Source organism: Heliconius melpomene, chromosome 18, assembly GCF_056956725.1.
Source record: "Heliconius melpomene rosina isolate 202511_hmr_F chromosome 18, ASM5695672v1, whole genome shotgun sequence".
NCBI lineage: Eukaryota > Metazoa > Arthropoda > Insecta > Lepidoptera > Nymphalidae > Heliconius > Heliconius melpomene.
Window position 1 is genome coordinate 2,819,889 of NC_140406.1, and position 18,691 is coordinate 2,838,579.

General features: G+C 31.4%; 1 protein-coding gene across 1 annotated transcript in view; it reads right to left on the reverse strand.

Moving 5' to 3' along the window:
* LOC146529189 (Kv channel-interacting protein 4-like) overlaps window positions 1-18,691 on the reverse strand; it is an 84,397-nt gene that overhangs the window by 10,393 nt on the left and 55,313 nt on the right. The window contains exon 4 of the mRNA XM_085201886.1: window positions 2,585-2,779. Within this exon, the coding sequence (XP_085058012.1) occupies window positions 2,585-2,779 (195 nt within the window). The remainder of the gene's footprint in view (window positions 1-2,584; window positions 2,780-18,691) is intronic.

The following is an 18,691-nucleotide window of genomic DNA, read 5'->3' on the forward strand; positions in this document are numbered from 1 at the left end:
CAGGAAATGATTACTCGTGCATTTAAACAAAATTGTTAGATTCTTACAAAAATTTAGGAATTGACAATTGTAGGCGCAAAATTTATAAACTTACACAATTTACAGGCAATGGATACCGCAAATAACATAGATATGTTTGGAAATAAATTCTTTCGTTGGTCAAAAGAAAAGCGCGCATTGGCACAAAATATGACTGTAAATGCGACAGGTCGTGGGTTCGATCTCCACTCGAGGAAATTGAATATTTATATAAAATTATACTTTGATTTCTCTGTTGTGGTGTCGAGGCAAAGCGTGGCGCTCAACTTAGCAAGAAATGCCACCAGAATTCGGTAGAAAATGGGAAACGGAGTGTATTAACATTAGGTTCCCTCTGCCTACCCTGCTGTCTGCGGGACACAGTGTGAAGCTGATTTGATTTTATATACTTTCTTTATTTTAGTCTTAGCATAACATTTATTTGTTCCGCACGACTACGTAATAATATTAAAAAAAATAATTTGAATATTTTCTTCAGCACACAGAAAACAAGTTCACAATCTCAAAATATAGAGACGATTCAAAAAATATTTTTGTACAATATTCGGCTTACCCGAAAGCACTGAGTTGTAAATTTTAAAGAAAGACTGTGATATCGCAAACCGCATTTTCAGTAAAGCGGGTGTAACAGCCACTTGAGTACTGCTTGAAAGTCACTCGCGTAGTTTCAGCACTTTATGAAATGCATTTTTCGTAAGACTTACATTGGGGATATTCTTTTAACAAGGAAAAAATGATAATGTTATAGTATCTACAATCCTTCTATTAACTTACATCAGATTAATAAAAAGATCGAATAATTTTGGCGTTTTACTTTTCGACTTATCTTCTTATCACAAATACGAGTACATTAAGATATGAATATTTTCATACTCTGGTTCTCTATTCTATTCTCTCTCTTCTTTTCACAAACTATACCTATAATAAAATTACATAATAATTTTAAAAATGTTATTTATTAATTTTTGAAAAGAAACAAAATTATTACTATTTATTTCATCGTTACTTAACTAACGCATTTTGCGCGAAGAAAGTTAATTAAATTCAACTTTCCGATTGATCTAACAACTGTTGCAAATACTTCGTTAACAATTTTTTATTTACAGTCTTCATGACTATTCATAGCATTGTCTAACTGAACTTTTTGATTGAAATTAAGCAATTTCTTGTACTTTTTAAGCCCCTACTAGGATTGTAGACGAAATAAATTTGCTTAGGAACAATTTATAAATAGTATTGATATTTGAGAGAATTCAACTGAGTGACTACTTTATTAACTGAAATATGGAGCTCAAATATTTTTTATTAGGTAAATAAATCGTTTAAATAATTGTAACAATTTATTTTGTTCTATGGCAACATTAGTTAACGTCAAGTGCGTTCTATAATCGTACGTTTATAAAATTTTTTTACTTAGGTTTTTATTTGTTTGTTGTTACACAAACTCCTTAATATTAAGGTGTACCTTAAATTTATCTTTATATATTGTATATAGATAACTAAAATAAAAATAAATAACTAAATACTTAGTCATAATATTTTAAAAATCAATTCGTAGCTTTACTGTAAATGTTGAGATATTAGCGTATCATGGATAATTAAGTCAGTGAAGCATTAATTACTTAAATTAATTAACAGTGGAATATTCATGTGGGAAATATGGAAGCGACCTGGCTGGCCACTGCAGAGCGCCAACGCCCAACACTCAACTTGATAGGCTTACATTATTACGTGATGCGTTTTTCGTGTCCACTATACGTATATTACGTACACATGTTCAATATTTTTACATTGTTTATTCTGTCCGACATTTGAGGCACGTGAACGAATTTCCCCGAGTTTAAGCTAAATGGACAAAATTATAGTTAGTTTTTGGTATAAAATTGAAGTCTATATTACGAAAAGTGCGCTCAAACTTTAGTGAAAATAAAGTGTTTTTAATTAGCCCTAAATAAAAACGTGTTAGAAGATAAAAAAATACACTTACCTTCTTGGCGGTCCCGATGGAGTATGTAGAATTGTAGAAGGTAAATAAAACAAATTGCTATGAACATATATTTTTTCATTTATTTTAAAATAAAGAAATATTTATATGTTATACTTACGAACAAAACACGAGCTTGGCATTCACGTTGACATTTCTTATGCACTCTTTTTAAAAATAATTATTAGAGGTTAGTAATTATTTTGACGTAAAGCTTGTTTAAGGTTAATATTTGTCTAATGTTTTAATGTTCTCTAGTGTTTTACACTGTAATTATTTAAGATATTTTGAATAATATGTACCATTTTTTTTAAATGTTTTATCAATCAATTTGATATCATTTAATATTTGAATGACTTTACATTTATATAATTTGTAGAAAAATTGTATTATAAGTACGCAGCATGCTGTAGTATAAATAAGAAATAAAAGATTTTTTTTATTTTGTTCCATAAACTAAATAAATATATGTATTTTTAATTTTTTTTAAGGAAATATTTTAAAAAACTAATAAAATGTTTTTTTCTAAAATAAAAGCAAGAAATTAAAAAGTAAACTTACCTCCTTGAGGGAAGAACTGCGAATAAATTAGTTTGAAGGTCTCCTCGCGTACCACCCCCGTCGGACATTCCGCTTTGAAGCCGCGGTAGAGCCTCTTCAGCTCTGGCTCCGTGAACCGCGTGGCCCTGCGCAACGCCGCGATGGAGTCTGGCCGGTACCGCGGCAACTGTTCACCCAACTCCTCGAGCTCTGAATCTGCAGTAGAGGGATATTGGAGACTGATTACTCATCGCTTAATAAATTGTGTTGGTCTCATTCGAGCTTATTTCGAGTAGGAAAATATTTACTTTTGTTTTGTTTTGTTTTGTTTGTGGTGTTAGTTCTGTAGTATATCGATTAGGATTGTTGTAAACTATGTGAATGTTAAAAGATTAATCATAATAAAAAAGAGCTAAAAAGTTGATCATAATAATAACAGAAAAAATATATTTAGTATAATGGAACCTAGTATAAAGGACCTCCGCTTTCCGTCAATTTTTTGAGCTATTGAAGGAGTGACAGAACTCAACACTAACATAAAGGAGGGACCCTAGGGGACGAATATTAACATCGATTATACGATAACCATAAACGTAGCGACTAAAGCACATAAGAACAAAGCAGCGAAAGCTACTCACGTAAAAGCACTTTGATCTTTCCGCTTCAAATGAATAAACTCGAATAAAGCAGTCATATAGAGAGTCGATATAGTAATAACCATTTTACGTGTCCATTATCTTTACAATACATTAGTCGAAATGGAAATGAATTGATTCACTCAGAAAGTTAACGTTCTGTTTTATAAGTTGAGAAAAGTTCGGTTGAATTAGCCTGTATTAATCTTTTTGTGGTTCCTAGGTTCCCTTTGCCTACTTTGCTGAGATACAGCGTGAAGTTAAAAAAAATTGTGTAGAGAACTTTGTTAATAAAGTAGGGCAAGTAGGGTTAAACGCCATTAGTAGCTATGCTCTGTGGAAGTGCGTACACCGGAAAGTAGATGAGATGAAAGCTTTTCTTGACGAGATGTATCCTTTTGAGGTTCGTACTTTATTGGTGAAGGGTGACTTTGGTAACAATAGTAATTTGACAGTAAGGTCGATTTTACTTATATACCAGTTGTTACATTCGTTTGATGATATCTAATATTATGATGGGTTGTTGTAATTTTCTTAAATAGTCAATATTCCATTACAATTATATTGTGCAATGCCTTATTATTACTAAATATATTATATTTTAAAAATAAATATATATATACTCATATTCCTCTTTGACTTTCTTTAATAGTAGTACAAAATATATTACAAGCTTAATACATTTTGTACGTACATACTCGTATAATAAAGGAAGTTAAAGCCAAATTCTAAATCGTACTTCTTAAATGTCATCTTAGTATTTAAATCGATTAATTAAATGTGACAAGAGCTTCATTATGTGAGAGGAGCAGGTTCAAAGACTGCAATGCTTAAATTTAATCTTCGTTATATAAATATTTTATTTTACCTAAGAAACGCCAATGTCCAGTTACAGGATACGCTTAAAAAATACTTGACTTGATTGATGATTATTTTATGAAATCCTTTTTTATATATATTAATATATTAATATCTTAAAAGGTGCTGGTTTTACAATTAAGAGAATAGGAAACGTCAGGGTTACTTCAAAGTAAGTTACAAAGCAACTTTGAACTTCAACTTTTCATATTACTTAAGAGGGGAAACTCAGACGACAAAGGTTTCTACGTAATGGCTTTCTATGCAGCCTTTCTATATAATATTCCTTCAGTATTTATTGGTATATATACACGTACTTTTTGTTAATATATATTGTTAAACTATTGTGGTTTGTGGTACAGATAAAAAATGCCTCGCTATAAATAGACGCCATGATTGTGGATTCGATTCTCAATTGGTTAAATGTAAAATATTTTGGCTGCTCTTATCTGGTTAGGAAAAGTTTCATAAGATATATGTTTCTAAGTCGGCTTTTCAAAATGTCCGTCTGTTTTTCTCGTTTCTGTCTACTCCCAAATGATGGTAAGGTCTTTAGGTAAGGTCATGATATGTATTTCACAGAATACCAATGCCAACACGTCTTTACTGTGGCTCTCGTATTATAGATGTGGCACGAATAAATTATATTCATTTCTTTAAGATAATAGTTTTCTAATTTTATTATTTCTTAGGAATCTCCAGGAATCTGCGAACCTAGTGTTAAAACACTCCCCTCCCGTACCCCACTTTTCGACAAATGGTTATTATTTTAAAGTCAATTAATATATAAGTCTAGTATTAATTAAAATTAACTTGCAGTGCAGTACGGAGTAGATTAGCATTCAGTCGTTTTATTAATTGCTGGCTGCGCTCAGTTAAACGTTTTTGCTGGAGATGATGGCTTTCCTTGCACTGGCTGCTTGTGACGTTGAATAGTAGTTTCTTAAGACATTAGGATTTATACAATTTATATTAAAAACTGAGACGTCATTTAAAATAGGGTAATTAGTGCGACTTGATAAATATCACGTTGTTAGTTGTTAGTTCAATTCTCACTCGAGGGACTACAGTTACATGTGGTATAAAGCGTAAAAAAAGATAAAATATTAAAATTTTTGCGTAATATATATATTTTATTATAACACATAAATACATTTTAAACACTAAAATATAAGTGACAATATTTTCCTTTGCAAGTGATGAGCGTATGTAGCTGTAATGAAGCTGTTCTTATCTTAGGTTCAAACAACCACTGGTTTCGCTTTAGATCCTAAGGGACGCGTTTATGATAACACAACTTGTTCTCATTATACCTAAAACCTAATGTTTTAGATTTAGATAGAATTTTGATTTAGAATTCAAAAACAAATATTTTTTGTAAATACGTAACGATTTTGCAGAAATGTAGTGTTTTAATGGAAACTGACAATAGTAGTGTCTTAACACTACTCCCTTTGCGTACTGTATGCGACATAAGCGAATACAGCGTGAAGTTAAAAAAGAACAAAAAAGTAACAATACTTATAGCAGAGACGTACTGGGAACCAATGCACTCTGTTCTTATTAAGATATTTTAGTTAGATTATGTCACAAGAGAAAAAGATGTGACTAAGTTACTACAGATTCTTAAGTAGCGTATTTCTATTAAATTATATTATTTTATATCACTTGCACAACACAAAAGTAATAAAAACTTCCCATCGCGACAAATTGTCGACAATCGGGCACCTACTGCTTTGTATCTGCATCGGTTAAGTGCTAACGATTATTCATTGCATTGTACGGAGAAAATCTTTTTTCATTGTTATATTTATAATATAAAGAAATAAATATTTTATAATATTTGTGTCCAAAAGATGATTTTCCTTGAATATTCACTCTGTTTAACACTTTCTGCTTATTAAGGGCCACTGTTCACGCAATGTCTGTGCGATAATATAAAAAAACATTTTGACGCTTTATAGGAGGGTAGGCAGAGGGAACCTAGTGTTAAGATACTCCGTTCCCCATTTACGAGACGATGCGAGTTAATATTAAAATATTTATACTTCTATTATTGTGTCATTGGTTCCCACTGATGACGGAGTATCTTACTACAGTAAAAAAAAAAAAATGTTTTGGATAGCTTAATAATTTGTTTAAGCAGGGTGTGAGATATTTATATTATAAATATAAAAGTTATTCTAATTGGAATTTGAGCTTACAGTGCGAGATACGTGCTGTACATAATTTTCCCCCCTTGTATTTTACTATACCTAATTGTTATACCTTAAGGGCTTAGAATAATGTGAATAAAGAAGGTGAAGAAATCATATTATTTATGTATCTTATGGATTCCATTAAAAAAACACGGACATATGTAACACAAAAATAATACCAGTTTAAAAAATTACATAACTTAAATTGTAAATTTGTTTTATAAGGCGATTTGCTTCTTAATATCTATACAAACGACTAATTGCTGATTCTGAATGTTACTCGAATTCTGTTTCCTAAATAATTAAGCTGATAAGGTAAAATTTATAGGTTTCTCGGGGGAAGGGGGGAAGGGAACCACCTGTTTAATGACACCACCTCGAGGCACGAAATTAAAATTGTTCGCGAGCTTTCCGGACGTTGGAATTGTCATTGGCAAATTAACGCGGTAACGATCGAAAATGAACTGACAATTGTTTTTAAAAGCTTTTTTTTGTAATATACTTTCATTAAAGATATTTAAAAAAAAATTATGATATTTTAAATTTTATAAAATCGTGCAATGCATAAATATTTAAGTACAATATAATATATATACTTTTATTAACTAAGACAAACAAATTTTATTATTTTACGTAAAAATCGACTAACAACAATATTTAATAATTTTACAACTTTTATTTTTATATTATTTTTAGACTAAAATAACGTAAGTAGATCACAGTAGGGGTAGGATCATTAAAATTTAAAGAATGTTTGAAATTTGCCGTTTTGCACAATTGACATTATTAGTTCTTGTCATGTCATTAATTCTTCAGGAAAGCGTCGTAATAATAATAGTAAAAAGATAAAATATTGAAAAAATATATATATTGTACTTAATATGTAAAGAATACAAATAAAATTTTATTGAAATAAAACAATTAGGTATACAACGGTGTTCTAAGTGTTTGTGTGTTTGTTCAGTTAGGAATAGGTAATTGTTTGCATTTAAAACTGTATCATTTGACAAAGGTAAATTAGAATAAAGGTCCGGACCTGTCTAAAGCAAGACATTAAAATAACGCAAAACGCCGTCGGGCATTGCCATGATTAGAATATTAAATGAGTGTACTCAGGATATTCTGATTTCAAATACGGTACTTGCCCAGATCTTCACTTTCCTTATACAAATTGATATTTCAGTGATTATGTAGATATTATATAAGTGTACATTTATATCTAAGCTCTACGAAAAATTATAAAAATATATATTAATAATATTTAGATATTGCAAATGCAAACGAAATGTGAAATGCTTCTAGAATTCGGTGTATTCGCTGCATGTATCTTAATATTCCTATAGTTTACAATTAATTGTCTATTACAAACAATTTGAAAAATCCAAAGGTGGATTTATCAGTACCTATAATATATATATTGAAAGTATTACATATATTGAATACAACTGTTTACAGGCGAAGTGATTAGTGTTTAACGCACAGCCGGAACTGTCAGAAGAACTTACGGTGAAAGAATAGAACAAATACCTGCAACTGTACTTCGTAAACTTAATACAAAAATTAGAAATATTCTTTTCTTGCAGACATTAGTTCCTTTAATATATTTTTCTATATTGTGTCTTTCTTATTTGTTTAATAAAAGTCTTTTACTTTTATTTATGATGAAAGATATGGTCAGTTATTTATTAAGTATATTATGAAAGAAAAACTAATTAGATATCACAAAGCATTATTATACTCGTATTGTTAGTATGGTGTAGGATTTTTTCTTATTAGAAACAGTGACTTGCAATTGTTTAAGTATTTTTGTACTTATGAATAACGTAGTACGTATTATATGTATATACCATTTAAAATATACATGGTTAATGAGAGATAGTCGTGGCGCGGCGTTGAGTTCCCCCACTCAACACGCAACGCCTCCAGAGTTCGGCGGAAAGTGAGGAACGGAGTGTCTGAACATTAGGTTCCCTCTGCCTACCCTGTTCTGTGCGGGATACGGCGTGAAGGTGATTTAGCATTGTGTATAAACAAAGATACAATATATAAGTTCCATCTGGTAATAAATCAGAATTTAGAATTTTCTACTTTCAGTACTATATAAATATTTAACAACATTATTCACGCGAAAGAGATATAATAAGTGAATATATAGTCTATATATTTAAATTTTATGTGGTTGTAGATATGAAGACGGCTTCCAGCTGGATCCGGCACGTTCGTAGCCAGTGCGTAGCGCCTCATGAATATCAAACCGCGCGTTTGACACTGCGATAGTACGACCCACTAACTGATTTACGAGCCACGAGATATTTCAAACATAGCAAGAATATTAATTGTGTATATGGTATATTAAATAAAGCAATAACGTCCAAAATAATGATATTAAAAATTTTAAATGTTAAAAAATTATTGAGGTCGTCGTGACGTAGGGGTACAAGCATGTGAATGTAACGAGACGATTATTGGTTCGATCCCCACTTGGGAGATTCAAATTATTATTTATTAATATTTTCATTTCTTTGCTCTGGTACCAAAAAGGCAAAAACGCGGCGTTGAGTACCGCCACTCAACACGCAATGCCTCGGGAATTCGGCGGAAAGTGGGGAGTGTAACACTAGGTTCTCTCTGTCTACCCTGGTGTGCGGGATACAGCGTGAGCCGATTTAATTTTGGATTTAATTTAAACCACTAATAGCTAATGAAACTGCAATTTACTGCTAACACATAGCTACACCTGTTTTCTACGTATACGAGTATGTACTTAATAATTGATTTAAGTGTTCATATAAGCGGTGTTATAGAATTTTCAAACAAATATGTTCATCTAGAAAACATTATAGTAATTTCAAATGAGATATTGCAAAACATAATTTAATTTTACCCCATAATGGAGTGGTCAAGATCTTACAAAGGATCGAGTTTTCAAGGAACATTGCTAAAAGCGGTTAAAGTTTTATTAAAAAGTTATGCTATTTATATTGGAGTTGGAAGACTGGAGTTTGTGTTCTTGCAAATTTTTAAGTAAGGTTCTTTATAAAGTAAATATTATTATTAATGATTTCTTTGAACATTAAAATATGAAATTTTTTTTGTTTTTTATGAGAATTTTTAACAACAACATACTGTATTATCAATTTAAACTCCGAGTTATAATGAGTGGTAATAAGAGAATTTAGCAAGTGTTTGTTTTTGTAAGTAAAACATGAAGTTACTTAAATTATTTTGCAAGATATTGTACGAAGTTTTAAAATTATTACACGAAACCATACCTCCAAAAACGTGACCGGATTAACAGGTTTATAATCCATAAAGAAAAACCATATGTATATAGTAACCATTCTAATTATAATTTTATTATACTTCATTATTAATTTAAAACAAAAACACTATCATATAAATCCATAAATAAATCTAAACAGATTTTTCCCGTCGGCCGTCGTATTTAAAATAAAATATGCCTTTACTTGCCTCGACTTAGCGGCCCGCTGCGAAGGAATTTCAACTTTGTGAAATACAGTATAAACATTGATATATAGCTGTTTATTTAGCAGGTAAACTTTTACAATTCGAACAATCTTGACGCTAACTTCGAAGAGTAATATCGTAAGGTAAGTCGAAGGAAGTGTATTGGTAGCTTGGAAATTGCTTTCTGTTCTTTGCAGGGAACCACGGGCGATCGGACCTACTCCAATACAATAAACATAGTAAGCTACGGTGTTCGGAACTTTGTGCACGCTTGTATAAACGTCTAGTTTATCTGGTATCTTTAACATATACTTTCTAAGACATTTCTAAATGTAAAAGTACTTGTTGAGAGAGAAGAAGGGACACAGTGGGCCTATGAAACAGACTGGTTGTGGTTTCCATCTCCTCTCGAGCAGTGTCGAGGGCATATTTTCTTTAACTTTTTCAATTTACGTAATACAAACATGTGCTCTAATTATTTTTATTTGTTTCATGGATAAATAATAAGTATTTTTACGGATAAACGGTATACGTAATAAAATACAATTTTTTTTTTGCAATTTAATTTTTTTATTATGAAAAACGCATTTTGATTAAGAATTGAAATATCAAAATGTGAAATAACAAAAACAAAAGAAAAACATTGAAGCTTAAAAATAATTTGGAAAACGTTCAAATAGTTTTCGCTGCCTGACCAGCGCGGCGCGCGGCCCCTCGTATAAAAAATATGTATGTACATGTGCATAACAGCCAGCAACCGCTACCGGCACTGCAGAGAACCTGGAAATTTCTTTTTTTCTAATTTAGTTCTAAGTGAGTGAATAGAATAATGGCCGAAACGGTTTTTTTGCGTATTGAATGAGCAATTGGCTGAGTTTCCAATTTAGAACAATTTTCGTATGTTTTCATCGAATAACCTTCAATATAGTATAATTATAAATTGTAGAAAAAGAGGGGTTTCAAGAATTCTGCAGAATTCAGCGGAAAATGGGCCCTGCTGTGTACGGGTAAAACGTGAAGCTGAAAAAAGTACCCAAAGACCTAGACTTTAATCCTTACCAAAAGGAAAAAAGCGCAATATACACCCAAAAAATTTTACTTAAGAAGAGAAAGCATTTCAGCAATTCTCAGACTATTTGTGTCGTCCCAAAGCGTCTTCGCTGTGAAGAACGATGTGAAGAATTATGACGTTATTGAGCCCTTTTGAGGTGCGAAGAGGGAATTATTTCCGCTACGTGAGATATTGCTCTTGGATAACCGATCGCTTGACCTGTCATATATTTAAAATGTCCCGTTTATTTTTATCTCCTTTCAAAGCTTTCTCGGTAGACATTTTGAATTTCTTTGTTGATTGTAGTCTACAAAATCTATGTAAAATACAAATAAAGATGTTTTTTTTAAATATATAAGAAAAAATGGATTTTGTTGAAGTATGATGGTAAATATATATAAAGCATTTACTTATATATAAAAATATATATGTATATAAAAAAACTACAAATATATTACAGAAAAATCTCTCAAAGAAACAACACAAACGCAATATTTAATCATTCAAAACATGTGGTTGAATGCATTCGGTTAATAAGCAGTCCATGATTACATGGGAAGCTAGTTAGAAGGTAAAAAGCCGAGGACTCTCGTCTCTTCTGTGGAACACGAGTGTTCTTTTAATTAGAGGGGAGGAACGTGACTCGCGATTATTGTGCGAATGTTGTATTATTCTTTTGATATTCAAACACATGGATGTGACTGTCCATTGAGAAATATTATTCCTCTTTTTCTATTATTAGAATCGCTATTCTGAGCAAGGTCAACTATATTGTTGAAATAGAAGACAATAATAATATGTTTTGATTCGAAAAGTGATATGAATTTAAATTCTATTCCGTAAAGTATTAGTAAATTCGTTGATCTCGAATTGAGGATTATATACGTAAATAAAAATAAGATAAAGTGTAAGAAGAAAGTCGGATAAAGAAAAGAATAAAGTGGTCATCAAGAAGTACGACTTATGAAAGTTGATAAACTCACATTTACGGGCGTATGAACTCATTTTATTTGCCAATAAATAACAACTAAATAATGGATTTTTCTATAAAATACAGTTTTGAATTTTTTCCTTCATTTTTGTACGTACTTACTTCGTACAAAATTTCATAACTGTAGGTCAACGGGAAGTGCTCTATTGATTTTGAATAAACGACGAATTTCATACAAAATGCAGCAAAAACGGTACAAACTGCTCGTATTTTTTTGATTGCGTTCGAAGTTTAATTTTTTTCAGTGCTCTAAGAGACTGTAGACTTGAATACTTCAGATCGATACCTCAACACAATCTCGAGATAAATGGCCATGGAAGACGGACAGACGAGCAACATAGTGATCCTATAAGGGTTCCGGTTTTCCTTTCGAGGACCCTTAAATAACTAAATTAACTATATTTGTAAAACAAAAATACATTTATGTACACTTACTTTCTAAGTACTTACGTACGGTACTTTCTAAGTACTATCTAATACTTTTTAAGTTAAGAATTTATTACTTTCCCTTAAAACATATTATATTAAACAGTTCAATACAATACATTGATTGAAATTCACACCACTATATTAAGGGATGTAAATCTCAGATAATTGTGGCTAGGGAAATTGAGACAGTTTCCAGCTGGAGTTGGCACGTGCGTGGAGTGCGCTCATGAATATCAACCATACGTTGGATACTCCGCATGGCCTGAACGCTCTGGTAACTGATTTACTGGACTGAAGATGGATTACGTGGTAATTGTCGAAGTTATTGTACCAAGAATTGTATACGACGGAAAATAACAATTATTAACGTTTTCGATGAAATTGTACCTTCCCTTTGGCTAAGTTTAAAAATTATATAAATTAAAATAACTCAGAAGACGTCAAATAATAATATTAAGAATCTTCTGAATCGAGGCCGTCGTGGCGTAGAGGCACCAGCGTGCGATTGTAAATGCAACGGTTGTAGGTTCGATTCGCACTGGAAGAATGAAATATGTGATATTTTCTTTTCCTAGCTCTGGTAACGAGACAACTCGTTGAGTTTCATGTCTCAATGGCTTAAAAATTCGCCAGAAAGTGGGAAAAGGAAGTGTCTAAATGCGAACGGAGTGTCATAACACTAGGTTCCTAGATTTCCTCTGCTAACCTGCTATGTGTGAGATACAGCGTAAAATTTTTCTAAGTTTATCAAAATCTATAAAGAAAATTCTTAAAATTTCAGGTGCGTGCCTAACAGTCCAAAGGTCAATATTATCTGCTTTGATAAAATTAGCCATTTAATTTGAATAGTCTAAGTACTAGCGCACTGCGTCTCATCATTAGGTCGGGACGGTTAAAATAGTTAGAAAAAAAGTGTTTTACTAAATAACAAACCGGCAAATGTTGAAATAACCAGGTGTGGGAAATTGTTCCCAATATATGTGAATTTGGCATTCGTTCGAATGTATTAGTCTGTTAGCTCATATAGTAGATATCGGCTTAAAATTGTACGCTTTAAAATGTTTGTTTTTAAATGGAATTGAACGGATTGACTTTTCATTTTTATATTTTTTGTAGTATACCCACCGTTTGATATTTTAAACATTTATTTATATTGCAATATATACTTATGTTTTACATTATCTGTATTCAGAATCCAGAATGCTTATTATTTATAGCCTATTCATAAACTTATGTTTAATTGAGAAACTTCGACCACATTTCAAATAATATTGCTGCTAAATCTTAGCAAATTCATAAGACAATTATAAGGAAAGGCATTGTGAATTATATGTAAAAGGCATTACAGGAAATTGCTTTCTGCCCAATGGCATCAAAGATCATATGGACTTTTGCCAAAATAAATAGTTATATGAAGATTACTTGAAATTTCATATTGTATGCTATAACGACATACTGATTTATATCAAGAAAATGTGTTGTTTTAAAAACTAATCATTTTTTTGTATTACAAAACTAAGTATACAAAAACCAAAGTGCCTAAAATAAAAAGTAAAGTAAGCGATTTTGCTTCATAAAAAGATTATGATCTTAGGGCTACACGAATAAATTCTATTCTAGTCTAGAAAACATTGAAAAATAGGTCGTGGACATAGGCATTGCATCTGTGTCGACGCGTTCGAGACGAAGATCCGATATGAGGTTTGGGAATTGAATTTTGCAAATAGTCTTCACGATTAATCTTCCTTTGGGCTCAGCAGACCCTTCGCTTCACTGGGCAGCTCCCAATTTAAAAGGTTCAGCGTTCGTTTGCCTACAAAAGATTTATCAAAGGATTTCTTAATACATGCAAATATTTCTTTGCTAGGTACCGTTGTGGTATATTTGTAGCCTGATGTTAGTTAAAAAATGTCAGTACGATTTCCAAATTTCGTCATATTTTCTGTAATAATATGTATATTAATTTTAAATATACGTATAAAACAGTTATAACATATTTTTCATGATAAGATAATATTGAATAATAACAAATAGGAACTTCCATTGTTCTCCGTTTCAACGTCAACATATGAAGCAATGAAATATGAAAATTTCAACTCCATTGTCCATTTTGCCGCAGATTGAGAACGTTATGTCTTTTGTACGGTTAATCAAAATGGAGGTATAAAAATTGTAAAAGTATTTTATCTTTATTTATTCAGTTTTGAATAAGAAAGAATGAAATACGCGAACAATTTCGCAACCACATTCATGGAACATCCGCTGCAGTGAGCTATTGCAAGCCTTTTCAATACAATTTGCTTGAAAAAATTTTTCACGACTTATATGGCTATAGTATTATTCAAATTAAGATTTTTTAAGACATGTTATACATAATTTGATGATAGTATTTCAATTATTAACTTTAGGCTTTAAGAATTCCACCTGGAAAATTAAAAATAGCTTAAAGGAATAAAGGATAAGGGGAACTAGTGTCAAGATATTATGTTATCTGTTTTCTGCTTTATTCTATTTATATAAATAATTCTCTGGTTAGCACAAGGAAATGAAAGTCGTTGTTTTTATACAGATATTGTCTTTTTTTATATTTATGTTACCAAAACTGGGTAAAATGTTCTTACTCCAAAAATATTTGTACTTGGTTGGGTTATAATTCATTGAGTAAAGCATAAAAAGTTCATCTTAGCTAATATATAAATCAATTGTACCAAATTACAGGCACTTCAATAGGTATTACTGCTTCTTTTTTTGTTTCCCACCGAGGGTTCCGTACCAATTTACTGATTGGAGATTAACGGGAACGTGGTATAAAATTGCTCATTACAAAATAAGTGTCTGAGTTATTTTTTATGAAATGATCAATGACTTTGTTTAATTTGAATTTGAATGATTATAACTTTTCCATGATTTTTTCTATAGCAAAACTATAAATTTCCATTTTTCAGATTTTTCCTTTGTGTGTCGTAAATTTTCACTTCTTGATAAATATTGTACCTACTTGTACGTGCATTGGAAGTATCCTAGGTTTTAATTGAGAACCAGAGTGATTCTATAAAGATCCCGCTTATTTGAGGTACGGAACCCTAAAAGGCACTACATTATTGTAGGATTTTTAATTAAAAAGCTTAACAAGTTTTCAACATACTGCAAAAACTTTACAAGTTTATCGATGCATGCTAACAGTTTGTAAAAATAATAAAACACATTAATACTATTTTTAACACCTGCACGTGTCATATACGTAGACACTATAGCGTGCTTTCAATTAATATGAGTAAGAAGAAATCGTGTGAAAATTTCTAAAAGTAGACCACACAAAGAAAAGAGTATTTAAATTATTAGAGGTCAGTTGGGGCACAGGGGCACAAGCGTATAATGTGTCTGTGAACGCGACAGGTTGTGAGTTCGATTCCCACTCGAGGATATTAAATATTTTTATTTCTTCGTTCTGGTGTTGAAAAAATGCGCGGTCTTGAGTTCTACCACTAAACACGCAATGTCTCTACAATTCCGTTTACTACTGATACTTTGGTAGAACTTTATTTAACTATCGCTTAAATACATCGTAGAAAATATTTTAATAATTTAGATTTTTTTGTGTCGTTAGACGTTCCATAAATGCTACAAATATGTTCATTTTAATAGTGTAATTCATATTAAAATAAGGAACATTATTTTTGTATATAAAGCAAGTAAAAACTGTATACAGTCAATATGATCTCTAAATTTAGTAAAAAATATCTCTTCGAAAATTATCTGAATCTCTAAGGGTCGGGTTGTTTATCGAATGGGCTAGATTTCTTTTTAGGGCAAGGTTTGCTTATCGTGCGAAAGACGAGTAAAAGATTTTAAGAAAGACCAAATACTTACATAATGTTTGTCCGATATATAAGAAATGATTTCTAAAAGATTTTATTTTTATACTTTATTTTAGTTATATATAAAATTTAAAAAAAATATAGCAATATATATAATAAAATCATCATAAAATATGAAATATTTATACAGAATATTTATTATTAGAATATGTTTTTGAATTACTTCAATACATTTGTATTGAAACAACCCACGAAAATAGATTTTCCTCCACCATATCCACCACCATGCCATCATAATGCCTGAAGAAAACAAAATTCTTCAACATTTATGTTTTCGAAATTTATGAACCCATGAACCCATAAAACTTATTTGGTCGTATATCGACGAAGTACTTATGTTTTTAAGTGACAGGGAAGGCACCGATACCGCAGTCATATGAAGGTAGGCGGTTCACGCGATCGCGTGTGCGTTGGTTCTTGACATGCCTAAGAGGAGTTATGGCCACAAAATAAATGCGAATGATCATGCATAATGATTATACTATATTTTATTGTAATGGCGGTGGTAATTTTCGTGTAATTTCTATAAGTTAATATTAGATTCATTTTGTTTTTAGTGAATGAGTTTTTAACCACTGACCAAAAAAGAAGGATGTTGTAAGTTCGACGTCGATGTCTGTGTGTGTGTGTGTGTCTGTTAAGTACGTCACAAAGAATAGATCAATTTCGATGCAGTATTTTTCATTCAAAAGCCATATTTGTTGCGGTGGTTTTTAGCTATATTTGGTTAAATTTGGTCGAGCATTTTGAAGAATGTCAGTTCTTTTGTCTTTGATTTTTGTGCCGAGGTCTTCTTAAATTTTGATTTTTTTCCTTCCTCGCTATATTTGTTTTTACTTGCCTTTTGTTTATTTAAAATTTGTTGTTGTATATCAGTGATATTGTAAGAAAACATATGTTACGTATCTAAAATACTAATCAAATGTATCTTTAATGGTTCAGATATAATTAGAAATATCGAAGTTAGATGACCACGATGGGTATATGGGTAGAGACTCCTTTGGTACTGGTACTATAAGTGAAACTAGAATACCTTCATTCTTGCTAAATAATTAACCTGATGGTATAAGAAACCAGGGGAGACCAAAACTCAGATGGATGGACGGAGTCAATGAGGGCCTGAGAGCTCTGGGCATAATGAATTTTAAAGAGAAGGCTAGGGATAAGGCATTGTGGAAAATATTCTGGAGCAGACTAAGGCCCATCCGCAGGCAAATATACGGTCAATAAATAACGGCCTAAAAAAGAAGTAAAATTTAAAAATAAAAATAAAGTTATCAAATATTTGAATTCATATATTTCAATTGTTATGATCCAACATTAACGTTTCGCACTCATCGTATACGAGTATTGCACGTGTTTTAATTAAAGTTGTTCATTGTTTATTTTATACGAGTAGAGTCCAATAAAATACTGGTACAGTGACGTAAATAGACTCTGCTATGTGAGGAGGTCTTTGCGTAATGCGGCAATACTTACCATTAAATGAGGGACTAACCTATAAACGTTTCTTTATTGCGTTCTTACGGGAGTCTTTGTTTTAATTTAGAGAAAAGCCCGCAATAGGCTATATTTATGTACATTCTAAGGATATAACCGTAAAATTGTTTTAAATTCTGTTTCCTTTCAATTAGATCTTAATTTGATAGTTTTATTTTATTTTTTATTTCCAGCTTCACATTATATCTCGCACTTTGTGCCAAATTCTGGAGGCATTGCGTGTTGAGTGGCAAAACTCAACACCGCCTTTGCCGCTTTGGCTATATATAAAATGCCTAAACTAGTTTTTATTTCTGCAATGCTAACATTTTAATAGCAACTTTATAACTGCAGAACAGTTGTATAGAAAGTAATAAAAAGGTTCTTAAACTTTTTCTTATTCACGAGTATGTATTCACGTTTACTTAGAACTTTTATCGCGCCATGCACTCTAATTCACCTTGTGGATTGATCGTAAACGATAAATTTACGATATTGGTCGGTCATGGGTGAAAAGTAGTTTTGAAAATGGTGTACGACTTTGGGAAGTAGCTGAAAAATATTTGACACAATGTATCCACTACACAATAATAATAATAATTAATTTTGGATAATTTAAAATTTTGTAATTTCTCCTCGTGGCGTTGAGTTCCTGTATTCTACCCGCAATACCTCCAGAATTCGACAGAGGTGGGAAGCAGAAGTGTCTCAATGAGAAGGGAGTGTCTTAACAGGTTCCCAGGTTCACTTTGCCCTTACCCTAAGGTGCAGATGAAAGGATACAGAGTTAAGCTAAAAAAATAGCGTTGGGTTTTGAACCCAGAATACAATCTTGGTAAATAATAACTTAACTAATAATTAGATTTTTTATCTGTCTTACACGAGATGTATGAGAAAGTTTTAGGCATCAAAATACATAACATTATTTATTATTAGGACGAAATATATAAAATATTATTACAAAATATTCTGTATAATCTTTACCATTTTGTATTCGAGGTCAATGTAAGCTTTTAATTTCCCGTAGCACCTGCGTAGCGACAGGCGGCGACATGTTGATATGTCGACTGTTAATGGGCTCAGCGATTCTCAGTCATTATTACGTTCAGAGATGAAAATAAAAATACATGTAAAAGCACAA